This window comes from Phaethon aethereus (genome assembly GCF_964289735.1).
Source record: "Phaethon aethereus genome assembly, chromosome: 5".
Classification (NCBI taxonomy): domain Eukaryota; kingdom Metazoa; phylum Chordata; class Aves; order Phaethontiformes; family Phaethontidae; genus Phaethon; species Phaethon aethereus.
This window is the reverse complement of record NC_138579.1, coordinates 35,295,720-35,323,219: the sequence shown is the minus strand read 5'-3', so window position 1 is coordinate 35,323,219 and position 27,500 is coordinate 35,295,720. Positions and strand designations below refer to the sequence as shown.

The 27,500-nt window shown below is 39.4% G+C and overlaps 1 protein-coding gene across 7 annotated transcripts in view; it reads left to right on the top strand.

Annotated features, from left to right (window-relative positions):
* Positions 1-27,500, top strand: part of MEIS2 (Meis homeobox 2) — a gene marked incomplete at its 5' end in the record, with an annotated part of 173,778 nt that overhangs the window by 141,049 nt on the left and 5,229 nt on the right. For all 7 annotated transcript variants that reach the window (XM_082000486.1, XM_082000485.1, XM_082000484.1 and 4 more), the window contains one exon: positions 27,255-27,313. In XM_082000486.1, coding sequence (XP_081856612.1) covers positions 27,255-27,313 — 59 coding nt within the window. The remainder of the gene's footprint in view (positions 1-27,254; positions 27,314-27,500) is intronic.

Below are 27,500 nucleotides of genomic sequence, written 5' to 3'. Positions count from 1 at the left end.
TGCTTATGAACTAATGATTAGCAAATACAGTACACATAAAACATAAGCATTTGTTCTGTGGAAGGCTTTCTGTTGCTGATATTGCAGATAGTTTTACAGGTCACGGAGCCTTAAAAAGGATTTAAAGGGCATGTCTTGTGTAACATTTGTTCCTTTGAAAATGATGCTCCCTTCCTATTTTGTGTAATTGAAGAGGATAGAAAGGTTTACTTGCTGCTTATGTTTCATTGGATTCTTGAATTTCCCCCTTCTCCTACAGACTTCTTAAGGAAAATGTGTAGGAAGAGAGGCTTATACACTATTATTTGTTATTTAAGAACTATAATTCTAGGTACCACTTAGGCTCTTCTTTTAAAAAAGATCTATCAGATTGGTAAAAACAAACACAAAAAAATACCCGTTAACCCTGCTTATATTTTAGAAGTCAGGGCAACTGTAATTTGTAGGGAAATTCTGTAGGGCAAGTCAGATGATTTGAAAATTGGTGTGAAAATAACATACCTTTAAAATACTAGTTAGTATTAGTTGCTTCAGTTAGTTACATTTCTGAGCTAGAATAGGAGAGGTCAGCCTAAGGTCCCAGCTCCAAAACAACGTAGATCTACTGAATTTTTACGATCCAGATACAATCCAAACTTACTGGCCAAATTAATCTCTGGCATAAACACAGCAAAGCAAGTGGGTCTGCGCAATTTAAAGATTTTTAGCTGATCTCTGCTACTGGTCTTACCATAAATTGCTACGAGGTAGCAATGCTTATGCCTATTGCACTAAATGTTGTTTCCCTGAGAGTTCACAATAAGGTGGCAAACACACTTTCACTTCTCCTCTGAAATGAGGTTCAAGCCTACTGCAGCATGCGAACTTCCAAAAGTTTCAAAACCTGCTCACACTGGACTGCATGCGTTCAAGGTACGCTGCTGGTTGGAGAAACGCCGTATAATAAGGAAATCTGTAACTTGGTTTCTTAAACTGTTAGTTAGCCAATAATTTTATCTGGGATGGAGTGTGGGGAACACAATGTTAATATATTCTTAAGAAGTTGTCCCCTTTCCATTTGGGAACAAATGTACCAAAACAGCCTTCTTTGTATCCCCAACTCCCTTACTGCCACTCAGGTGCTCAGACTGAGGTACCCTGGGAGTGTAGTGCTATCATAGGTGCTTTCCAGGACACCGAGACACGTTACCAAAGAGCAAAAATTAACATTAAAATATAATAACAATCAGCATAACTAAACCAAAGTCATTTATATTAAGTAAAAATCTGGCCCAATGGAAAAGTAAAGGTAGGATTAGCTTTTCCTACCACTTTGTATCAAAATAAGCAAAGAGGAAAAATAGAAGTGCTTGAAGAACGTAAGATCCCTAAAGGACACATGCTCTGGTAAAATCTTTCTGCTCAGAAAGATGTGACTAAAGCTGATTTGTGACTGTTCTTCACCTTGTTTGATCACCTCCACACTCAACGCATAAAAAAGTCCACAATGCCTGTTAAATAAGGAGTATACTGAGAGTATTTTATACATCCTTTGTATTAAGGGCATATATTTGTACCCAAGATGTGGGTCAATGAAGAATCGGGAATGATGGTTTGGCAAAAATCTTCCCAAGACAGAATTTTCAAAGAGGCCATCGTATCTAATAGCTAGTATACAAAAGTGAGTAATACAGAAAGATAGACTTTCCTACAGCTGCCTCAAAACCCAGCTGTCTTCCTTTTTTTGTTGTTTGGAGGATAAAATTGGAATGGTGAGCTCATTAGGTCAATGTTAAGAATGATAAAAGAGCAATTTCCATGTGAAAGTGAGAACTGGGAGAAATTCACAGATTTCGATTGTACTTTTACGTGCTTTTGTTCTTATCCACTTAAAACAAATAAAATCATAAGAGATTGATGTTAGCCTTCTGCTGGGTATGGGTTAATTTAAAGATGGCAGAAACAAGAAAATTCTAGGTTTTATCTTAAAAACTACCAATGGAAGCAGAAAAAGTTTTAAAAATTTGGATCATCATAGAAGGGCATTTATGTAGAGTGAAGAAAATTAGTCTAGAATATGCTTGGTGCCTTAAATAGTTGCAGTCATTTCTTGTTTTCTTCTTAATTTTTCTTTTTCTTCTGAATTCCCTACCTAAATTCAATCACTGGTGTAAAACACAGTCCATACAGAGTTTCCCAAGTCAAAATTCCATATTGCACTCGCATAGTAGAAGTCTCTTGTTGGCCAAGACTACCACTGAGGCAAGCCTTATTAAAAATTCATTTTTCATTGTGGTTTTCAAAACATTGCATTTTGAAGGTTTTTTCTATACACCACCTTTTATCAGACAACATAAAATATACTGTATTTCGCTTGCTTGTTTCAAACATAAATCAACCCCTGAAAAAGTTTCTACAGCTCTTTACATTGCCTGGCCTTGTTCATTTGTAAGCCTGCAAGTTTAAGAAAGACTATTTTCTCTGTGTAGGAAGAATATGTCATTTTACATGGAGAAAAAAACATTTTAAAAGCAACATTACATTTCAAAAATATATATATTTTATGTTGATGGGCACAGTGTTCTGTAAACTAGCCAGTAAGTGCTTGGGAAGACACTAGGAATATTTCTGCTTTATATATTCAAAAACAAATCAAGGGTTTTCTATTAACTTTACAACCACATGGAACTTCCTTAACACCGTCCTCTTTTGTGAAGGTCTTGAATGTGGTGAGGTCTGTCCATTTGTGTTTTCCATGGTGTCTGTCTTTCTCCCAACTTTAACTTTTCAGTGCCTACTAAAGCCCAGTAGTTTAGTCAATGGGATCTATAAAAGGAGGAGAGAAACGCAGGCACAGTAGTTCAGATTTCATTTCCACACAAGAGAACAATATTGCTTTCTGGAGGGAAAGATGAGTCCCGCTGATCCCTTGAAGGTCTCATTACTCAGATCTGGGGGATAAACTCAGGAAAAAGCCAGTCATTTGGTTCCAGATAAGGACTTTTCTCAGCTGCTTCTGGTACATTTAGCTTTATTTCTGATCCCTCATCCCTCAGACTTTACGCTCTGGATGAAAAGTAGATGCCATCTTCCCCACAGATACCTTGGGTGTTTTTCTTGAGATGAATCATTAGTTTAACAATTTTTATAAATATCACGATGAATGGCTATGGCCTTAATTATAATGAGCTAAAATAATTTTATTTACAAACAAAAATTTTCACTCTTGCTGAGTATCCCATTACTGAAGTTATACAAAGCCACCGATACAAAGGGCAAAGTAGTTTGATCAGTAAAAAAACCGATGACTGTTGGCTGACGTGTTCAGGGACAAACACTCTCAGAACCCATTCTTCAGACGACGCCTGACTCCATTAGGCTGTCATAGCACCTGCCTAGCTCTCAGTCATGTTAAAGAAGTTATCCATGTGCTTATAGACAGGCACACGCTTAAGTAAACTGCTAAATCAAGGAGAGTAGGTCTCAACAGCCTTTGGCACATCGAGGTTCTGGAGGGTCGTGTTTGCATAAAAGCAGTTCTGAGGAGGAGCTTTACTCCTCAGCCACACGACTTACTGTTTATTTGTGCATGTCAAAACTCCCACTTAAGTGTAAAATTTTGTTTCCCTCCAAAAAACAGAGACAAACCCAGAAGCAGTGTTGTGGTTTGAACGTCGATTTGGCTATCATATCTCCTCCAGTTTTGAAATATGACATGATGGTAATGCAAAATTAAAATGAGTCCAGAATCACTCTATGAACCTGCACTGAGGTCTATGCTGAAACCCGGTATTATATTAGTTTCATGTGATTATGTTCACTGCAAATATTTCCTACAACTTTACTCAGAAATTTCTGTTTTTCCTTTTTCTAAAAAGTCCAGGGCACCTAATTTGTAGACGTATTAGTCATAATCCAGCAGCTCCTAGAAGATCGAGCTGAGATATGAAGCTCACTGCAGAGAGCATCCATGTAAGAGTGGGTTGGTTTCAAATGGCCCTCACATGCTTTTATAAATACCGCAAAGCACATGTCTGGTTTAGGTACATGGGGAGCTTTGGAAAGCTGTCCCCTAAATTATTCAATCACCTGACAAGGTTATAACAGTTTGCACAGCCTTTCTGACAATAAGTATAAGCATTGAAGTCAGCAAGTGGATTCGCCATGTGAACGGTGTGCACTTACCTGACTCTAACACTGAGACGGAGCTGTGTGCTTCCACAGACGTGTTAAAACATATAAGTAATTAAATGCTGAAGTAATAAAAGTAAGCTGGTGAAAAACTGCAAAAGCTATTTTTTGAATCTCATGTTAATATATTTTTGTGTTATATGACAATATATTGTAGAGCAAGATAAAAATACATAAAAATAACATTAAAATATGTTAGGTGGAAAAGCATAAAAGTAATATAAAAACATTTTCTAAAAAATCTTTTTCTCCTAAATATAAATGCGCTTTGCTGCTTCATTCTCTAACTTTCCCAGAAAGTCACATTGGGGCACTACGTACGTAACGTGAGTGAGTCAGTGGCTGGCGGCCAGTAGTTTTTCGAAGTGGTTTCATTCCACAATCTCTCCTTCAGATTGTCCACATTGCTGTTTTAAAGCCTGTTGAAGTGAGTTGGAGTTTTTCCACAGATTTCAATTTTGAATTTTGAATCAGTCCTCAAATAACACTTACAATAAGTTACTCAAACAGCATTTGCAGGACAATACATAGAGATACAGCAGAGTTTCCTGAAAACTGGGAAGGAAAGGACCCTTGTTGCCAAGTTGAAGGACAGTAGCAATTTCTCTTCATCTCTTCTTCTCTTCATGTATCATGACACGGAGACAACAGCAGATGACTGCGGATACCTGCAGTAACACCTGTAACACCACAGAGGTGTTACAGGCCTCAATACCCTTCAGCAGCATGTGAAATCACAGAGACACATCTCTAAGCCATGCTGAAAAACATGTACCTGATATAGATATTTTATGTTGACCTCAGGGCACAGATTTTGTGACTGTATACTCCAGTAAATTTGGGGCATATGAATTGTCTCCAGTGTATCTGGTGACTTTACCATTTACCAATTTAAATGAACTGTGGTACAGTAGTAATGCAGGGTTTACCATGATGGAAACGATACTTATTCCCCACAGAGTCTCCTCCAGCAATGCCCCTATCCATGTTTTCTTGATGCTTGGTCCCTAATAGTCTACTCTGACCCTGACTTTGCACAGCAACTTACTTCCAAGAAATGCTCATTTAAGGCCATGCAAGCTACCTGAAACATGAATTGTACCCATGGAAGCACAGTACTCTCTGCTTGCATTGGCATGCTCAGAAAAGGGCACAAAGATTCTTGTCTCCATCCACTGTAAAACAAGCAAATAACATCAGTGTCCAATAAATCAGAAGGTGCTCCGACATACATGCTTCTCTTCTGCAATGAATCTCCAGGTTAAGGAAAACGTCGTGGTGATGAAGTAATGATTGTTTTAAACAACTCGTTTACTTATAATCTTCAAATACATAAAAAAGTTTTCTTTAAAGGAAAAAGAGAATGGACGCGTTGATGTTTGCTACTCACTTGTTTCCTCTAGGGCCCAGTAATGACTGCAATTTACGTCCTGTAAAATATGATATAAAATTTTGGGAGATATTGGTCTGATGACACTCCTGCTTGTCCCAAAGTAAATGAAGACAAACTTTGTAGATGCTGAGAGACTTTACATCATGCAAAACCAGGGAAAATCTGACTTCTTATTCCTGTGGTAGGCCTGGAACTAGGTCCCTGAAAACAGCTGGATCCTGACACTTCAGCTCAGTTCCACATTTTGCTCTTTTGTTGGCCTCTGGCAGGTTGCTTCTTTTACTGGAAGCCAAAGTGGATTGAGTTTGCTGTTCTCCTCCACGGTGTTCACTTCATCAGACAGCTGATGGGATCTGTTTTCATATGAGCTCTTACAAAGAATTTAAAGTTTACTTACTTAATAGGAAATGTATTTAAAAGAAATCCATGAAAATAGGCCTGGATTAAAACTAAATCGATCTGAGGTGAACCAAAGTGCACAGAAGCATGCATATTTTGTCACCATAGGCAGATAAAAATAGTTGTTTTACTTGCTGCCACAGTTTCTGAAGTCTATATCAACATTCTTCTCTTTTTTAAACCAGGGGCTCTAGTAACTCCTATTGAGACATGATAGTGAAGAAACCACATTTTACTGTGCTCTGGTTTAAGTTGTGCTTCCTCAACACAAAATGTACATTTGCCCACAAACGTATTTAAAAAAGAACCAAACACTTGAAGTGTCCCACTTTTCTGTGCACAACGCAGAACTACAGTAAGTTCCTTCTGTATCTGTACCTTGTGCCCTCCCACTTTCAGTAGTTCATTTTTGCTCTTCTTTCTGATTGCCGGGTTGGATTTCTTCTTGCTGTCTGCAAAGGTAAGAGATTATTAGGACATTTTTTTAATCCTTCTTTTTCCTTCCCCTTTTCTGAGGGAGGCATTAACCTAAAGAGTCATGAGGACATAGTAATTTGTCTGTTACCACTTTGGTACAGTATTTATCTTATGGATAAGGAAGTATTTCATATACCAAAACATCTGCAATTTCAGCCCTGAGTTCTAGTCCAGTTTATATCAGTACTTGCCAAAAGTCAGTTACCAACATTTGTTTTGTGGCTTTGTGAGAAACGAATTTGTGGGTCTTGGAAGATACATCACAGTCAGAATTAATTGGCATCCTCTTTGGTAGTCCCTTAGAGAGACCGCTAACTGAATGGGTCCTGAAAATGAAAACATTTATTTTTTATTTAGAAATTAAATATATTAAATCAAAAGCACAGAATGAGGACAACATTCTTTTTGTAGAGTTTCCAAAAACAGTAAATCCACACTTATGGGAGATAAGGATGATAAGAAAAAAAACCCCTAGACAACAATAATCAATTAAACACTCAAAAATAGAGAAGAAGAAAAAAATTCATCCAATTCAAATGGTGAGGTAAAGTGCTTTTTTATGTTCCATTGCACGTCCTGCAGGAACAATAACATTCTTTTGAGAATCAAAACTGAAATCTAGGCATTTTTAGCTCACAGGAAAATATGTGTTTTGATTGAGTATTTATATGAGATTAGAATTCTTAAATATCGGGCTAATTATCCCACATAAAAAAATAATCTTAGAAAGACTTCTGAAAAGTTACATGTGAATAACAGTTGCAGAACAAATTGTAAACCAGACTCTAGTAATTGTAGCTAGAACAATCAGGCCCTCAGCTACCATCAGAATTTCAATCAGAGGAAGGTAAATCCTGCATAGTGTAGAGGCATGGATATATTAGTAGCTAGATATTTTTGTGCCCTTCATTGTCAAATCGTCTCACAAACAATAGAAAATGTATCATGACAACATAAGGAAAATGAGAGGTGAGATGGGGAAGAAAAAATTGTTAATATCATTAACTGATAGGAAACTGAGTGCCAGGTAGACTAAGGGCTTGATTATTAGTAAAACTGTAGGAATAGCATGGAATACGTCTCTGAGGCATAGCAAAAGCAGAGTTTCCTACTTTGCCCTTGCTCATTACGGTGATATGTATTCATTACTGACCACTATCTGCTATAGGTTGCTATCATTTCAATCCTGGTCGTTTCCCTGGCTTGAAGGTGTGGGTGGAAAAGGAGTCAATTCTAAACTCCACTCACTCCTACTTTTTCTTTACTCGCTTGCTTCTGAAAGAGCAAGTCTTATATCCTCTCATTTCTTTTCAGAGTCAGTCATCATCTACAATTAACTGGTTTATGCATGTTAATAAAGAAAATATTTGACAGGTTGAGAAACCAGACACAATTCACTGGAACCCAAACCCCTACTTCAATCCATAGTCTGTCCTTCCTTTGTATTGCCACCAAAGAAGGGTAAAATAAGCATCCATCATTCTCTTTCCAGGTTCAGCATAGTGAGTCTGAGCTTCTGTCCCCTAGGATTTTGCATTGCATGTTTGCTCTATCCAGTTTACTGCTGAAGGATGACGATGATGATGTATTAGGTCTTTCCTCTTTGTAACTACCATGATACTACAATGTGCAAGTATTCACTTCACACTTCTCTTCCTGATAATCTATTGGTATAGATCTGTGGTTTCCTTTTAATGCCTGCTTCATTAGATGGTATAAATGTGTATAGCATTTTTAGCTGTGGTTGAGGAAAGCAGGGAATGTAGAGGTTAAGGTTTATTATGACTGTCATGTTCAGGAACGGAGAGCTATATACTATTTCTGCTCTGAGTCTCAGCACATAACTCCAATTGACACTGGAGTTACGCATTTGCCTGAAAGCTGTTTATCACCCTGTGAGTACTCACTGTTTCTATGGGTGATCAGGACAGAATAGATCTGAGTCCCAATTATTTTAAACCTCCTTGAAACTTTTGGTGAAGCTGTGTTAAAAGAAATGATGGCATAATGTTTAAGAATGTAAAACCCAACAGATAACAGCTCTGTCCCTAAAACCACACACACACAGATATTACTTTAAGAATATTCAACAGTATCATTTATTATGTAGAGGGCACTATACAGTTGCCCTCCCCTGACACTAGCAATACAAGTGCTTCATGAGGGAATAAACCCCTGAAAGCTTGGTTGCAATTTACTTCTTTACTTCCTGCACATAGTAACAATGATAGTTGAATTGAAAAGCATTTTAAAATTCATAAATATATAAGTAGCCATTATCTAGTGGAAAATACATGTCTGACTATAGGACCTGATCCACTGCTCAGTTACTCCAATTTTAAACTAATGTAACTCCACGGTAATCAATGAGAGTGCTCGTGTGCAACTGAAGTAACACAAGGCAATGAGGTGTTTAGTACATTTAAGGATCATTTTGCTTAAAAAGAGGGCCACCGTCTTAATTTTGTGTTTATTTTGGGTACCTTAATCCAAATGCCCAAGAAAAGGCTCACTCAGAATAACTGGATACTTTTAAAACCTGTTTGCATTGTGACTGACAAAAAGCTGAGAATATTTAGCTACATACTCCTTTTACAGGGGAAAAAAACCCCATGCTGTATGTTTTTTCTTACTTTTTGTGGGGTAGAAATTTGTTTTTAAAGTAACCAAATTTAGCTGCTCAGTGAGATAATAAGACAGTGATTTTAGCTGGAACTTGTTTTACTGGTTAAGACAAAGCTTCATAGATTGATTAATGGAAAGTGAACAGGATGATCTTTATATGTTCATAAATGCAAACAGTTTAAGACCAGAATGAGACCGTCAGGGGGGAAAAAACCCCATGCTGTATGTTTTTTCTTACTTTTTGTGGGGTAGAAATTTGTTTTTAAAGTAACCAAATTTAGCTGCTCAGTGAGATAATAAGACAGTGATTTTAGCTGGAACTTGTTTTGCTGGTTAAGACAAAGCTTCACAGATTGATTAATGGAAAGTGAACAGGATGATCTTTATATGTTCATAAATGCAAACAGTTTAAGACCAGAATGAGACCGTCAGAGGCTTCAGTCCGACCTATTTTCTCTTCAATTTCAGCTAAATCCTCTCTGCACTGAGCAGACTTGAGTTTGGCTGAAGTTTTTTTTTTTTAAAAAAAGGTATCCCATCTCAATTTTTCTGAAAAGCGTTGACTCCTAAAGTGTTAATCATTACAGTGTGTATTGGTAAAGCAAGTGTGGAAAGCAGAACCCGTAATTCACAATGCTAAGTTTGTATAAAACCAACAATCCTCCCTGCTGCCCCCCCAGCTCCTGTGCAAACCTAGCACCATAGCCTAGGGGATGAACATAAGAGCAACACAAGGCTCTGGTGTTATTTGCACCCTTCTGATAGCTAAGCTTTTTGTGGAGGGTCCGCTGTGGAATTTCAAAGACAATAAGCAAACTTGCACCAGCCAAATAAAGTTGCATTCCTTTACATTTTAGATGTGAGAGAGAAAACAGATACAGTGCCGTTCAATCCTTTATCAAGGTGACACAACCCCAAAAGCTTTGATGCTCTCTATTGCAAACCTCGTGAGGATTTGAGTAGGAAACAAAATCTGATTAGTTTGTTTGACTCGCCTTTCTAACTACATGCGTTCAGAAAGGGTTTCTGTACAATTCTCTTCCCCTCTCTTTATTGTGTGGTTTGCTTTGTTTGCCTGAGTTTAAAACTGCCATTACATGAAAGTGTTGCAAGTATAAATAATTTAGAAGATAACTCTGTGGGGATACTAATAATATGTCCCTGCTTTTTCTAATAGCGACTCATTATGGTTCTGAGAGCTGGAATTCCATAGAAACGATTACACAACATCACTCTATCATGGACACTGTGGTTGTTGACAATAAAATAATTTTGGCATCTATTTAATTAAGTGTATTTTCCTTCTTAAAAATGCCCCTTTTGTTTATGACTTACACCACTGCTTTAAATTCTCTAAAAATACCCAAAGGTTTCTTGAGCTGAGAGATGGATGGACAGACAGATACATCCATCTGGTTTTATCTGTCTTAAGTGTTTGGATGTAATACTTTTCCCCAATAAGAAGCCACAATGATAGTATTATCTAACAATGCACAATTACTTCTAAGGGAAATCTAATCAGTTAATAGATGTTAATAAAGACAAATGTACAAAGGTAATAAGTGGGTCAAACTCCAAGAGTCTTACTCTGTTCACTCTCATTTAAAGGAAAGAAAAATCTTTTAATGGGGCTTCTCTTACTTTTACCCCATCATTTTATAAATTGCTTTGCCAAACCCTCATAGCAAATAGTCATTTTAAGTAAGCCAACATCAACCTCAGGTTGTATGCACTTGGCGGTAATGATAGTGCAGCTGCCCTTTCAAGAATCAGTAAGTCCAACAGTTGAGGGGTTTTTTTTGTGGGTTTTTTTTTTTTTTTTGTATATGTATTTTTTTTGTTTAGTCTCCAGTAAATGAATGGGTGCTGTCAGTCTGAATGACTGCTGCTTAGAGAAATCAAGCTTTTTATCGTGCTAACCTCATCCTGGGGTGTTTTGGAAAGTCATAGGGCAGGCAGGCACTGTTTAAAGCAGTCGTAAGTAAAAGCCTACTTGGTGCTCCACACACAACAAACAGTGAGGATTAAACAACTCATGAGATGTAGCGGCCACCCTCTCACACAGAGGCAGACTATGTCAGGACTTGGATCTTTGGACTATATTATGGAGAAAGATACTGATTATAGATAATCATAAACTGTTGAAAGCCACATTTGTTTGTTTTTTTTAAATAAACTTTGCAGAGCTTTATCAGAACCATATTCGTATCTTCTGTTCCAAAGTATAGCTATGTTGTGATGATTCTCAGGGCAAATTATTTAGACATTAAAGGATGCATAGTCCATTCAAACAAAATGGAACTTGGGAACTGGGAGGAAAGTATATTTATAATTTTAAAATACTGTGAAAATCTTTACACTAATGACTATAAGAGAGTTAAAATTGCTGATGGGATGTAACAAGCCACAGCTGCAGCTACTGCAGAGATTGCTTGGCTAACAAGCTATTACAATAAACAGAGCATTGTTTAAAAGAAGTTCGTGTTTTAGATAGTATCATTTTATATAGATGGGTTTATAACATGGCAAAAAAAATTGACAGCTAACCCAGAACAACATTACTCTCTCAGACATTCTTAAATACCAGTCTCACTCCTCTATACGCCTCTAGGACTCTTCACACATTTATTCCCACTGCCCAAAAGCCACATATATTTTCTGGTGTTGCTCTTTCTCTCACACCTCCAATGTCTGCCTCTCTTCATATTTCCACTTCCACTTTTCCTTCTGCCTTTATCTCTTCTCACCTTGACTATTGTAGTCCCCTTCTCTCAGGACAAGTCCCAGTTCTTCATCCCCCTCTAATGTGTCAAATGTTGATGGATCCTTCTCACACACACATGAAAATCACCTCCTACTTTAGACACTTCAGCAGCCTTCCGCCATCCTTTTCGGACCAATTTCAAAATTGTCTTTTTTAAAACAATGTCAAAACCTACTTCAGCATAGTTGTCCTTTTTTTTTTTCATATTCTCCTCTCTACTGCCTAATGCTGCCCTCCCCTCAGTTCTGCAATCTCAGTTGAAAAATCTTTCCTCTCTACCATAGCTCCCATCTAAAGAGCCTTTCTGTATCATTGGCTGGCCATATATTTTCTCCTTTGCCTGTACATACCTCTTAATTTCTCTCCATGGAAACTGGTTTGGGACTGAGTTCATGAGGAAGATTAATACTGTATGGCATGCTTAAACAGTTATTATAGAACTGTGCTATATTGGAAAACCAGAGCATGATCTAGGTAGCACTTGGGATAAATCTGGCAGAAGGATGAAATGGGGGTTTTTTGTTCTGGATGCAAAACATACCCACAAAAATTTTCACTTACCAATTTTTTACCTGTATTTAGTACACCTGAAAATGAAGTGTAGGCACCGTCTTAGCTGTTCATCCTTGCATCAAATTTCTCCTAGTGATGAGGTACTTGGAACTGTGAGATTTTTGGTTAATTAAGACATGGAATTTGACGTTATGACGTTTTCATATTCGTTGTTTTGTAGACCCTAGTTTCTTGGACCAAAGGAAGACCTGTCCTCTAGAGACATGATTTTTTTTACTGTGAACACATGTATCAGGCGTCAAAAGTTAGGCAGCTAATTGGACCACTGATATCAGCAGAATTGATTAGTGGTTAAGGGACATACATAAAATACAGCTGGATTTTTCAATGCAGGCTTCTGTCAAAACTCATTTAGAGTGCTAAATTTTTCTTTGGTTGACTACTAAATTTGTTTGTATTTATTTCACTGACTCACAGAGCTAATGCATTTCCTGAAATGTCTCCATGAACTCAGGTGAGACAGCACAGGCTATGCTGTCTTAGGCTAGAATTTACTAGGATTAAAGTAGACATGGCATTACTAGGGTCTGCTAAGCCTCATGTGATTTATAAAGATATAAAGTATATCTTTTATGATTACGATCATGCTAAAAATTTTGTGGATGATAATATAGTCACATTGGAAAGACTGAATATAACAATTCGGGAAGAATCAAGAAAAGGAAATGGAAACTAACTCTCTTTTACTGGTTCATCTGGATGGGTGTCTGCATTTGTTGCTTTTATAATTTTGTTTTACATGGATGCAAGTTTACAAGTTCACATGTACAAAGGCATATTTGATTCCTAAAATAGTTAAATATTACAGGATTTTCACTATCAAATTAAAAATGTGTATTGTTCCTAGGAATGTACACATCCTTGACAACTGTAGTAATTCAAAGTAAAAACAAAAAATAACTTCCCCTCTTCTAACTACCGATTTATCTTCCTATGTTTTCTTCAGTTTGAACACTGAATTAGAATGAAAACATTGTTTTTATTATATTTCTAGTTAATTTCTTATCAAATTTATTTTTAAATTCTTATACACACCAGCACAATGCTGAACTTCTTCTCTTGAAGATGCTGCCTGTGACTTTGGGGCATTTTTTTTCTCTTTTCACAGGCTTTTTTTATTTTACATAATGTTTCTACTGACCTTAAATTTTGTGTTTCTTTCAAAGGTTGGTTAAAGATGTTCTACAACTTGGCTTGAACTTCTTATGAAAGTATTATTATAATACTGGCTTATAAACCAATTAAACCACAATAAAAGATCTGTGTAGCACATTTTATAAAATATTTCCTCATTAGTATATACGTATGTCTTAGATAGGTGTATCATTTCAGTTGCATATGAATGTAAAGCAAACCCTGCAACCTTTAGTTTAAGCTAATCCTTGTCTTTAGCCATCACTGAATTTTCCAGCATCGTCACCTAGCTGCTGCCTAGTCCTGAGATGCCTAAAATCTTTTTGGTCCACTTATACCTGTTTCCATTAGTGAGCATGCACAAAACTGCTTAGAATGGGATATAACTGAGAAACTTGGAACTGTAACCCTAACACTACTGAAAAGTGAAATATTGCCCTGCCCATGGTTATTTTATATAGAAAGGACCTCCAGGACCGAGGATTAGGAACCCAAATACATATACAGTGATAGACAGACAGCAACATGTTCCAGAGCAACATACAACTTTCAACACAAAATCAGCCTTGCCTCAGTGTGTCTTCCCAGAGGCCAAATCCAGCCAAAGTTCTTGTCATACATCAACCACACCAAGCTTTACACAAAAGAGGCAAATGGGGTAGAGGTAGTGCTATACTCAATGGCTCATTGGCTAGAAAATTCACTTGTTAAATAGGATATATGTTTGCAGGTCTTCTCTTCGTCTTGATTTAAATCAATGTCTTAACTGTTCCAAGTGAGTTGAATTTCCCAATCAATGGGCTATTGAACATAATGCTCCATCTTTACTCTTCTTCACTATCACGCCTTTCTTGTTCTCCTGACTGCCAGTTCTGTTGTATATGTAACGACTAGTCAGTAGAACAAAATTAAATAAGAACAAGGGCTTGACTGTATAGCCTCTTGGTTAGGGCTCCAACTTTAGATGTGTGAGAGTTAAGTGCTGGTTAATTATGACTGTATAATTACTTACTTCAGGTGGAACATCTTCAGAATGAGAACTGAAAGGGCTTTGTTCACTGTACTGAATACCTGGGTGATTCAGATATTCTTTTAGGATGTGACTGGCCTATGTGCAAGTCTTTGTTCCAAATCAAGGAGGATAGGGAGGCAAAACTTGATCTCCTTCTTCCAGATAAATAGTCAAATAATTATCATGTCAGCTGTAAAGGAAAGAGATCTTTATCTGTGTTGTTATAAGAAAGAACAAACTTGTCCTAAGATGTCTGTCTCACTAAAAGGATCCATAAGAATCCTGACTGGACATAAGTGTCTTCCTCTAACTCAGAGATAAAACATGGTTACAGCAGAAAGTGGTTGACTGTTAGGAGTGAGTATACACAGCAGGAAAAATGATGATGGGGTGGGGTGTTAAAAAGTAGAAATCTACATGCCTAAAGAATTAAGGCACTTACAGTGTTAAGTGAGGGCTTTTTTTTCTTCCTTTTTTTTTTTTTTTAACAAAAAAAAAGTGTAGCTAGATATCTAAGTCCACCTTCTGGTGATTCCTGGAACATCTAACCGGAGACAGGAATTTCCTTGGGAGTAGATCACCTACAATTTAAGCACTAATGTCAACATCCCTTTGCTAATATTGCCTTCTAACCCAGAATTTCACTGAACATTAGGATTAGCTTTACAGGGCCGGTGATGATTTTGATGATTTTGACTTGGTCATTTTGAAAATTTTCCTTACACATCTGAGTACTTTACTAGACCAGGCTGAAGTGATCAGCATTGTTGCATATGGCCCTGCAATTTCCAGCTTTGTGGGCTCAAATACAGGTTTATACACATATTCTTAGATGCCTTCACCCCTACGCAGTGCAGGAACAATTAGTGAAATTCTCCTGAAAATTAAGCCTCAACACCCTACCAGTCAGAACAGTCAGAGTTAATATTGAAATCCATCAGCAACCAGTTATTAAAATTATGTAAGATCACACACAGAGTTTCCAAACTGCTCTCATAAAGAAAGATAAATATTAGATAGGTTATATAGATTGGGTTTCATTTCATAACAGATATCTCAATTGTATGCAAAATATGGGATAGTGGAACACGTTACAGAACTGGCCAGTTTTCATTGAAGAAATACGTGCTCAGTTTCAAGTTTCTTTTTGTGGTATGATTTAATTTTCACATGAGATATTTAAGTGGCAGTGACTACATTAGGAGAGACTTCTCCAACTACCCGTCCTTTAACAGAAGAAAGAAAAATACATTAATAGCCATCTCTTTGGCTAGGGAAGCCAGCAGCGACTGAAACGTGGTGCACTTGAGCATAGGCTCCTCCAATGCTCTGCTCTGCCCATAAGCCAGCTGAATACTGAAATCAGGGGAACCCAACCTTTCAAGTGCTTCCGAAAGCACAAACCTTCTCGGTTTCAGTGCTCAGATTGTTCAGAAGAATGAAAACAGCAGAGAGAAAAGAAATGGTGTAACATTCACATATATGTCCTCATTCATAGCATATCTGGCCATCTAGGACCCCTGCAGAGCACCAGCAAGCTTTATCGCTGACTTGCCAGCTGTACTTTGCAATTATCTCTGGTGCGCCAGCAAGGTAGGCTGGGGAGCAGGAGCTGAGCCCTGGGGGAGATGAAGCACTGGTCAGAAAGTATGGAAGCCTGGAATATGGAGTGATAGTCTGAAGAAAAGACTCCACAGAGGTTTTTTAATTTTTCCGTTACGTGATTCCAAACCAGTTTGGCTTACAGTAACTAAGACACAGGGATACATAAAACACATTCATATACTAACAAACTCTCAAAAATGTTTTTAGAGCATTTTTCCCTGATTCCTCTGGGATACAGAGAACACAAAATGGGATGAGGCAGAGTAAAACTTGACCAGTGTGACACTGCAAAGATCTGTATAATTACCTCTTCATTTTAGCACACATAAATAATATAGCTGTCCCACACTTGCACTGCTAATACCTTCAGTCACTGTGGAGAACATATTCCACAACATGGCAGGCTGCAGTCTCATGGTGTCTGTGGTGTTGACACATCTTTAGCTACTACGCCATTAGACCCTCTGGTTTGATACAGTCTTGCCACCAGTATTGGGATAATTAAAGGGAAAAAATGAACATGATTCTGCTTCTAGAGAGAAAAAAGATTTACATAAGCAGAATCTCCAGTAACCAGAGAGTGCAATGAACAAAACACAAGGGATACCAGCACATAGGTATGAGTTACTGAGAGGTGATTAGGTGTATCTTGGTAAGAGCTATAAGATGGGAAAGGGGGGGATGTATTTATACATAGTGTATTATTTATGCCCATTACTTCTAATTGCCTAACTAGTTCTCTTTCCTCTCACGTATACTTTAGTACCCACCAACCAGAGAAAGATGTCTACAGCTAAATATCTGCCAATTATTATGGACTTTTGCTTAATATTCTATTGTTCCACTGACAGCACAGTTTTTAATATATCATTTTATGCTATCCTATACATTATCATTTTCCTGCCTCCCTTAGGGCCCTGGCTGTAATAGTTTTTATTTATTTCCACAAGCTAACATATATGCAAAAGATCTTGTAGTCATGATGTCGCCCCCACCACCGTTACCTCTTCCTATCTTTGTTTTTATACTCCTTTTTGTCTTTTTTTAAAGTTACAGTATAAAAAAGTGTGAACACAGCATGTGCGTAGACACATACCAGGGTCAAATACACAGCTTGCTGTGTGGTTCCCCTCCCCATCCGTAAACACACAAACTCTCCCACTCAGCAGCACTATGCTGCAGCCTTTTCTTGTGGCCTGTAGATTTGGTTTTTTTAGCTAATAAATTTGAAAACAGATCAGAAAGGAAATAAAGGAAAACTCCCTCACTATTCCAATGGGTGAGGCAGAAGTTTAACAGCCCGTGCAGTGACTGAGTCTAGGAGAACAGAACGGAGCATTGACTCTGGGCTGGCAGTGCCACAGTCTGCTTAGTTGCATCAAATGCTATTTCTTACTGAGTACCTGTTTTGCAAAATGCTTTTTTTTGAGGAGAATCTGTAAAAGTATAAGCCAGAGGTAGCTGCAACTGCATCGCTGTCTCTGAAACAGAACAGGCATCTTTAGGATCAGTAGTTCACAAACTTTCAGCAGTGTGTTTCTATAAATATATTTTGATTGTGGTTTTTTTAAAGTGGGCTCTTCGGATCCAATTTCCTGTGGTCTGCTGGTTGGCAGGTAGAAAAATACGTATTTATTTCCTTCACATTTTAATAACAATGAAAAAGTGTACAAGCTTCATGGTCAAGACAGGACAGTGGGTACAAAAAAAATGTTATCTTAAGGCAAAATTTACTGTCAGGGAAAATGGAACATTCCTTCTGAACTCACGAACTGGTAGTGCATGTGCAGGTTGGTTGTAGATGGTTGCTACAATAAGGCTTCTTTCATACAGGTGTGTTTATGCCCCAGGCTTGCTGGCCACAGTCCATTCCATTTACAGAAGCTGAATTAAACAATAACTACCGCATTGCAAAAAGAAGAAGAAAAAAAAAAAGGTGAGCGTCAAAGGAGATGCCTGAGAGCTTTGTTAGGGCCAAGAAAAACCCTGTTGCAGTTGTCAGAGCTTGTTGATGTTGCAGAGAACGGCACTTTTTTTTTTTTCTGCTGGATTTTGTGGTTCTGCCTTAGGAAAGAAAGTAAAATAGAACGGAAGAACAAAGTCCTACTCTATAAATCAGCAGCTGCTCCTTGCCAGATCAAAGGAGTGACATTTTTGCTCCTGGACTACTTGTCCACTTTAGGTGCTTGACAGACAGCTAACAGCTGGCCTGTTACATAGTATAGGAGAGTTGGGCTACATCTTCTTCAGAGTAGATGACAAGCTAATCAGAGATATCCATAGCACAGGACATGTGAGTGCACCTTGATCTCTTCAAACATACCCAGTACATAATTGCTAAACACCTTTATGCATTTTTGGCAAGTTGCTACTTAGGTAGTTTCCACTGAAAAGTAAGGAGGAGAATTAGTGACTTAATCTAATTTGATCAGGGAAGTTAAACAGATGTTAAATTTGTTGACAACTCTTCTTTTTGGGTCAATTTGGAATTGGCTAAGAATTTAATATGAATCAGTTAAAAAGATGTGTAAAATATTTCAATGTAATATTATTCAAAAACTACACTTCAAAAAAAAAAGTTACCTAAAATGAGGCCCCTCAACTCCTATGTAAGAAGCTAGATAAGCTGATCGTGTTTTCAAGACTGCTGGACCCTTATTAGTTTTGAAAATCTTTTCCTATGAGTTTAAGATGATAAATTAACACATCTTTAAATGCACAAGTTACTTAAGACTTTATAGGAGATCTGTTATCTTATGTTTAAGATGGATGTCTAAGTGCTAGCAAATCAAAGCACACGCCAAATTAGCTAAAGTTGTATTTAGCATCTCCACAAGACGTATGTATACAAACCTGGAATTTTAATGCCAGTAGTAAAAATTTCACAGTGATTCAGTTTCTAGTTGATTCCCATCTGCAATAAATCAAGTACAGGATGAGGTTATATACTACAGCTTATGTCTATTGACTTTGCATTTTATCTGTAAGATATGAATAGCTAAGGAAGTATGCCTGTTTGTCTCCTCCCTTCCTTTCAAGTATCTTTAAAAGATCATTTTTACGGTGCATGATAAATAGCCGTATAGGAATAATCTGATGGCACTCATGAAAGAGTAACCGCCATCGCCGGCGTGTGTTATGTGGCTTCAGGTGCGATTGCATGCCCTGAAAGGCCCTTGTTACCCGCCAGAAACCCAGGGGGAACAGGGGATGACACTTTTCCACGTAAGCTGAGGTTTCCTGAGAGCGTGTGAGGAAACCTGCGCCCACCCCGCGGCACGTGCGGGTGTGGAGCGGGAACTCCTTGCCACCTTCACGCTAACAGCCATACATCCCTCCCACCTGCTCTCCTTCGCAGCGAGGTTGCACGGCGTGCTTGCTGCCCGGGGCAGCGCAATCCCCGCCATGAGCATCCAGTAAAACCGGAGCACGGCCATAATGCTACCTGGCTCTCTGGGTGCAGAGGAGGCAGCCGAGCCCCTGGGGCAGCAGCACCCGGGGCCCTGGCCCGGCAGCGGTGCTCTGGCCCCACCTCATGGCGCCCAGCTGCACAGCGGGAGGCCTCACCCGGGGCCACCGGAGGCTGGGACTCGGGGCGAGCCCAGTTTTGCAGCAGGCAGCGGCAGCTCCTCTGTCAACGACATTACAGGGCACCCATCCCAAGCGCGGGCTGGCTTTGGCCTTGGCGCTGGGCCCTCACGGCCCTGGGCTGGTGGCAAGGCCAATGGAAGCAGCGAGGCACAGGCTGGCAGGGGAGCCAGGTGGCCATGGGGCCTCCAGGTTTGTGGGGAGCACCAGCAAGCCCCGACTGTGACTAGGGCCTCCTGGGCGTCTGCCTTCATTGTAGGGAACGGGTCCTGTGCAGAAGCCCCTGCCCCAGGAGCGAAGGCGGGGTGGCTCCCCGGGGTTTGTGCTGCAGTGCAGGTGCTCCCCATGACAGGCACCAGGTCCGTCCCTGGCAGAGCCAGATCATTTCCCCACGCTCCCAAGAGGTAACCTGGTAACCGGGACTTACATGTTTAACAAGACGGATCTTCTCTGAGGTGAATAGATGCCTGTCTTGCCAATTCTCATGATTTTATCACAAGGCTCAAGTTATTTCATGTTAACTCAAGGTCCCAGCTCCAGGAGACAATGGTTACGTGAGAATCTTTTCAAGTAAGTTTCTAGATTTTGTGGCTGAGAAGAGCAGTTTAAAAATGTGGCGCAATGACTGAAACACTTGCAAAGTAAACACCAGGAAAAGCGCCGTTTAAATTTCTGATTTTTTAGGATGGTCTCACGGTTACAGGATGGGCAAATTGATGGTTTCCAACAACTGGCAGCTCCAAGTGGCATAACATATTTTTAGGAGCTCCAACATAAACATACAAGATGCAGCAGAGGTCTTCGGGACGGTTAGTGCCTGCCTCGGGCTGCCTCAGGCACCCAGCTTAGTTGCGCTCTGTCATCTTCCGGAGCCTTCTCTCCACCAAACACGGATGCTGACTTAGGTCTTCTGAATCACACCTTTGACAGATGTGAAATGTCTAAATTAGCTTAAGAAAATCAGTTTAAACAGGCCATAACCTCCCCCCCCTTCTCTAACAAGGATGTCCAAAACTATGTGAAGTTTTGTCAGGGAATGAACCTGCCTGTCCCTCCCTCCTTCCTCTCAAACCCAATCGTGTAAGTGACTCCATTTCTCCATACTCATGACTTAGGGAAGCCTTGTTTAGATGGCTCATTTCCAGGTGACTAACTCAAGCTTTTTTAATTTGCTATAAGGAATGCTGCAAATAAGAGTTGGTAACCAGGTGCGGCATAGATTCAGTGAAGCATAAACAAGGGCTTTTTCAACTATTTTTGTACACACACGTACAGAAGGATGCCTAAACCTGATTCTGACAGTTTAGAATACATATTGGAGGGAGAAGTTAAATAAACTAAGATAACTAGATTTTACTTGCTCAGATAAAAGTTTGGGTGATAGACAAAGACAGGGGAGTGTATATTGATAAAAGTGTTTCTGCAAAGTAGTCTTTTCTAATGTGTTCTTTCAGACTGCTCTGATCTGCTCAAGGCTTCTGAAATGATTCTTTCAGCCTGGGAAAGAAGTCATTTTCTAGGTTACTTATGAAAACATTTTTTGTTACTTAGATAATATTTCATTGGTTATTTTCCCTTCCAAATTAAGGCATTCTTGGGCAACAAGGGATCAGTGTAGTATATACTCTTGAGCTAAATGCTGACATGTTCATAGTCCAAATACTGAAATATCATTTAGGCAAAGATTTATTTTCCCACCAAAGGTGAAAACATTTGGATTATTTTTTAGAATGCATTCTTAGGCTCTTAGCAAAAAATTGAAGCAGGTGCTTAAACCCCATTTATTCATCAAGCTCAGCTCCCACTTACCTAGGTTTAATAAGAGCTGAGCTTCTCATCTAGATTTGGCAGGTTTTTGAAAAATCTTGCTAGATTGTTCCTCTGGGTACCTAAAAATTTTGAAAATTAGGCCTTATATTCAGATGACAGCAAATAAACAATTTTAACCTTACATTGTTTTTGTTAGTTTTATGTTTATTATTTCTATGACTAAGCCTGTGACAATATTAATTCAGTGTATCTGTTCTTTTCAAGTGACAGAGCAGAAGTGTCTTGGGCTAAAACCTAATTGAGGCAAAACTTTCCTTGTCATTAGTACTTTTAGAGAACTGATTGTGAATTTGTCTCACAAATTTATTTATTTCTCTGTTTTTCATATAAAGAACTGAGAACCCATTTATGCAGTGGCTGGTTTGTTAAATAAATGCAATATTTTAACACCTCATTTTCTAGGATGGATATTTTAAGTGGAAATCCAGATTGAGGACTGATACTGAAAAGTTTTGAGTTGTGTGTGGCGGCTCCATGTTGTTCATCGGTCTCTCAGGAGGAGCAATCTACTCTGCTGCAGGGGACTGGTTCAGTTTTGTACCTGTTCATCTTGCAGAAGATATTAGACGTATAGACAAGTGACTGGAGTTAAATACCACTCTCTGAGTTCAGATTAGACCCCAAGTTGGGGCTGAATTTTAGTTTCCTAAGCTTTCGTGCAATTCATCCTCCTGAAACAAGACCTGTTGTGACCCTACGTACTTAAAGTGAATTTTCCATGATGGCCATAGAGTAAAGCTGGAGATGTTTCTAATTATGCTTACCAATCAGTACAGTCACTAACAGTTCATTTCAAGAACTAATCTTACTTAGATTCAGTTATGGAGTGGTCACAGTGTTTTGAAATACGTGTATGGTATGTATAAAAAATACAGTGGAAACAGCAACAAAATTATTTTTGAATGTGCCAGAATTGAGTGAGCAGGCTAAGAGATGTCTATTTGCAGTTTATTCTCTTTTGCACTTTGCAGAAATATCTCTCTGTGATTTTATCTGAACATCATTTATTATAAAAATAAAACTTATTATGTAAATGTGAGTTTAACGTCATTTGATATGACTTGAGATAAAATATGATAAATATATAAAGAAGATTAACTACAAGAGTTCCTATAAGATACAGAATACATGTTTATTTTGACAAAAGAAACCAAGGTTCTATTTGAAGAGATGCAATTAAATGCATATATTTAGATTATATTGTCATGCTAATTACCAGTGGTAGAAACCAATTAGGACTAGGGCTACCAAATCACCAGACTACATTGCATATTCACTAGTATACCTTCACTGCTCTACCAGTTTTTGCTGGAAGCAGATGAAAATGAAATATGTTCATTTGAAAGTCCATATTGTTGTGCATTTTGAGCCAAATCTTGTTTGTTGTGCTTTCATAAATTGTCCCACAGAAGTTACCCGAACTGCGTGTGTGAGAAAGACGGACTCTGGCTATAGGAAACACATGCGGCTGCTTTAGGTAGTAATTAAAGAAAAATACAAGATGCAAAAAACCTCCTTTCGACTCAAATGGCTATTGTTTGAATAAGCGAGGTCGGTAATCTGTCATTCGCAAAATGCTGGAAGTGAGATTTTCATTAAACGTACTATGTCAATGACATGTATTTCTCAGCATTACACACCTCATTTATCATTCTGGAATGAGGACCAAGGACCATATGAATGTAGAGTTTGTGAAGGTATCGCCTCACAGCCCTGGAGGCTGATGACCCCTCTTTATCTACACAGCAGGTAAGGCACAAACAGTGGCAATGTGAGCTCTCTTTGCAGTCCCCTGCCAGTGTGCCTGACTGCTAAGCTGGGGGAACAAAGGAAAGATAGCATATGGATAGCAGATTGTAGGAGCGCTGAAAGAGGACTGAGGAAATCTATGTTGGGTGTGTGGCTCTGCCAAAGATCTCTTGTGTGACTTTGGCCTTGTCACTTAATCTCCTTCTGTCTCTGTTCCCCTTTGCAAACAGGGAGAAGGCGTCTCTCCTCTCCCCCAGGCTTTGCCTGGGAATCTGTTCAGACCCCGAGTTCTCTTGGATGGTGTGCTTGTGCAGCATGGGGTGGAGTAAGACCGAGCTTCACTGGGCCCTCTAACTGCTGCTATCATCCAAATAACAGGAATTACTAGTAACAGAAGAGTAACAAAGAAATCCATGTCTTGTTGATAGATTTTACTCATCTTTTCAGGCCATTCAATCTTTGGCCTCTGGGTGAAGCATATGAACAAGGCAGGCAATTAGTGTCAGGAGCAGAGCTGTGAATTCTTCTTTTATAGGGTACCAAATAATGCTGGAAATAGTGGCGTTGGTGGTCTCTTTTTTTTTTCACTTGTCTCTTAATGCCTTTTGAAGACATTTGCGCCAAAATAACATCACAGTGTTTCTGCAACACACCAACTGAAGTGCTGTGCAAAAGGCTGTATTTTGCTTTACTTTGGCCCTGGAGATGGCTCCCTGAGGGATTCAAAAAAAGCCCTCAAGAAATGTAAAGGCTAGGACAGGAACTACGGTTTCTACACCTCTGTTATGCACTGTGCATATTTATGGGGCAATATAAAGAATAAATAATAATCCACAAACACTGCATTCTGTGCCCTTGTCTACCAATTGTGCTGATGCATTACATGACGTAGCTACTGCCAGTGGAACAAGGATCTGATTTTTAGCTTCACCTGAAATGTATGTCTGTTTTGCACCTGCAATTTTGTAAATATAAATAATTTCATATGTAATTTTTCAGACATACCCATTGGTGGGTACAACTGATGCTGTTTATGGACAGGATTTCTCAGAGGAGCTGTAGAAATGGAATTTCAGAATTATCTGGATGCCTAAAGCCTCTGTGCTCCTCTATCTTTCTAAGTATATGACAGTGTAGCTTCTCTTCAGATAAAGTGTTGCTGGTCTAGAGGACATCATTTGCACCTGCAGTTGTGCACACATGCAGAAGAAAACTGGAGAAATAATGAAATCAGAAATGAAACCTAAGCGCTATTTTTTGCACGATTTACTGAACAAATGTGATCAGTTTTATCAGTCTTTTTTCCTGTAGGGAAACAAAGATGGGGGACTCACTGTTAGGGCCTTAACTCTCGTTTCCAGAACAACTAGTGAACTGCCTCGGTGTAGAGTTCGTGGTGAAAGGCTGGCTTTATTCACATCAGTGGAATAAAATGAGACCAAGCTCTTTAGGGAGGGAATGGCTGGGCAAGATTGGGTTTTCAATACCGGTCCCAAAAAAGCTTACTCCATGGTGGCTGTCGAATATGTAAGACTGGAGTGGAGTATCCCAACCTGCTGCTTGCGGAGGTAAAGCAGTTGTCACCTGAAACCCTTCAGGACTTAGAATTTTCTTAATGCTCTGCCTTGTTGTGTGAGCCCATTGAAAGATCACTTCAGAGGGCACCCATTTCTTACTAATGTAAACTTTCTGAGGAGTATCCAAAGATATGACCTCTGGGTGAACCTTTAACCTTCCCCTTAATTATTTGTTTGAAGACAGTGTCGAGTTCTCCTGCTGAGAGCCAAGGCCCATAATGCTTCGCAGCCCTGCGAGCCGGGGTGTGTGTGCAGGGAAGTGGAGAGGGACATAAATAAGGGGACCACCAGATGTAAATAATAAAAGTGGTTGGGGTTTAAATAAAAAACGAAAAAGCAATTTGGTTTCCCTGAAGAGTGGCCTGATTGAAGAAAAGGGGTTAGTAAGACGGAAAGTGTGTGCTGGTGGGGGGATGTTTCTGTTGTCTGTGATTTTTTACAGGCCTAAATAAGCGTTCATTCCATTCTTTAAAACCTTGCCATCTGTATACACCATTAGAAGCTCATAGGAGAAGAGAAAACAATCTTATCAGGCTTTCCTGTTAATCTCTATTGGCCTTAACTTTAGCTGATAAAAGGCGCGCTGGACGGAGGAAGGTTCAGGTCAGGCTCCGTTCGGTCAGCGCTGTAACGTTACTGCAAAGCAGCTCAGCAAATTAAGTTCTATCGGGGACCTTTGTCTTTGAGGATGGAAACATGCCTCGAAATCACAGTGCTGGGGTAGGAGATGCCTTTGCTGTGCCGCAGTCAGAAGGGAATAAACAAGTACATCGACTGTGTCTGACTTTTTATTTTAATACCTGAAGTCATGACTAATTCTCAGGCAGGATGACATTTCTGACAACTGAATTACACTTTTCCTAAAGAATAAAGAATGTCTTTTGGATGTAAACAGAGAGATGCAAAAGAGCCCTTTAGTGTTACTTGTAGCATTTATGCATCTGTCTAATGAAATTTCCACGACTGTGATTACGGAAGATGCAATCGAAGGTGTGCCACCATCTTTTATTATCTGTGCAGGAATTTAACCGGGGGGCGGGAGGGGAGGGAGGGAGGGGAGTGCGACAAAAGGCCTTGCGGAGCTGGTGCTATATAAAGGCTAGCAATTTACTAAATGAGCAGATGAACTTAGTTTTCAGTTAACTGACTGAAAGACATCGCAAGGTGTTGGATCGGGCCCAATGGCAATTATTGGAGGCTGTTTTGGATGATGGGCATGTTAGTATTTCTGAAGAGGATTAAACACTAGTATTCGACTTCATTAGCACTCCTTAAGGGTCACCAGCCGAAAGCCTGAGCTGTGAAATAGCACACAAAACCTGCACGAAGGCTCCAAAGTATTCTCAAACACAAAGAAGGGGGACAAAAACAAGCGTGGCTCCTGAGTGATAGAAAATTGCCCTGTTTTGAAAGAAACTCTGTCAATGGCAAGTTTTTAAATTATTTTAGGGAAATTAATTTGGCTTAGCTTGTGCCGATGTGGATCGCTGCGCATTAAGCTAATAAGAAATATGCAAGCACTTATTTTTGGATTACCAGCAAAATTAAATCCAGGCTCCGCAGCCAACTAACTGCCTTCACCAGCGCACAAAAGCCTCGGCAACCGCCCTGGTTTGAGGGGGGTGGAGGAGGAAAAAAAAAAAAAAGTTATTTGGGGCCTAATATTAACCACATGTACCTGCGACCGGGGGTTTCTAACGAGTTGAAAGGTGCCTGGGTTTAGGGCGGGCGGTCGCCTTGTGCGGGGTGTCCCCGCAGAGGTTGCCCCCAGCTGGCACTGACCTCCAAACGACCTCCGCCTTTACAGGCTCCGACTGCAGGAGCTGCAGAAGAGCAGAAGTCTTTCTGGGCCGGCACTTATTGCTGCTGCGCTGGTGATAAAACTTCAGACAGCCTAATTGATGGCTTTGCTGACCTAACGATACCTTGTGAAAGCACGGAGTGGCAAAGCCTGGTCCTCATTTATGGCCAGCTGCAAGGGGTAGCTGGATCCCTAGGATGGGCGGGGGGGGCGGAAAGTCTCCCAGCCTGTGAACTTTAACCAGGTTCCGAGCCACTCGAAGAAGTTAAAGAAACAATTGTCTTTTAACACAAGTTTTCGGTCACGTTTACTTGTTCAAAGCCTTCTGGCAAATCCAGCTTTAAGCTGGCTAGTAAGATAAGCATGTTACCGGTTACAATTTCTGAGCGCTTAGAGGAAAATCCTTTAAAGTGAAATTATACTCTTTTAAAAAAGCAACGTGAAGCAAAACACATTGCCGCACCACGCTAGAATCCTGTCAGTTTTAAAGCAGAGGTGTTCTCAAAACACAGAAGCAAGCTGATGAAAGGACCTCTATTCTTTGTATTCTGTTGCAGGTTTATTAACGCCAGAAGAAGAATAGTACAGCCTATGATTGACCAGTCAAATCGAGCAGGCAAGTTCCAAGTAGTATCTGTATTCAAGTCCCACAGGCGCAAATCCTCATCAAGTTATTCTTCAGGAGTCCCATCACCTGGTAAATAAATGCTCCAACCAGGCATTCTGGGAGATTATTTTTTTTTTTCTTACATCCCCAGAATTCCACTGTAGGAAGCAACTTCACTAATTGGTGCTAATTGGAG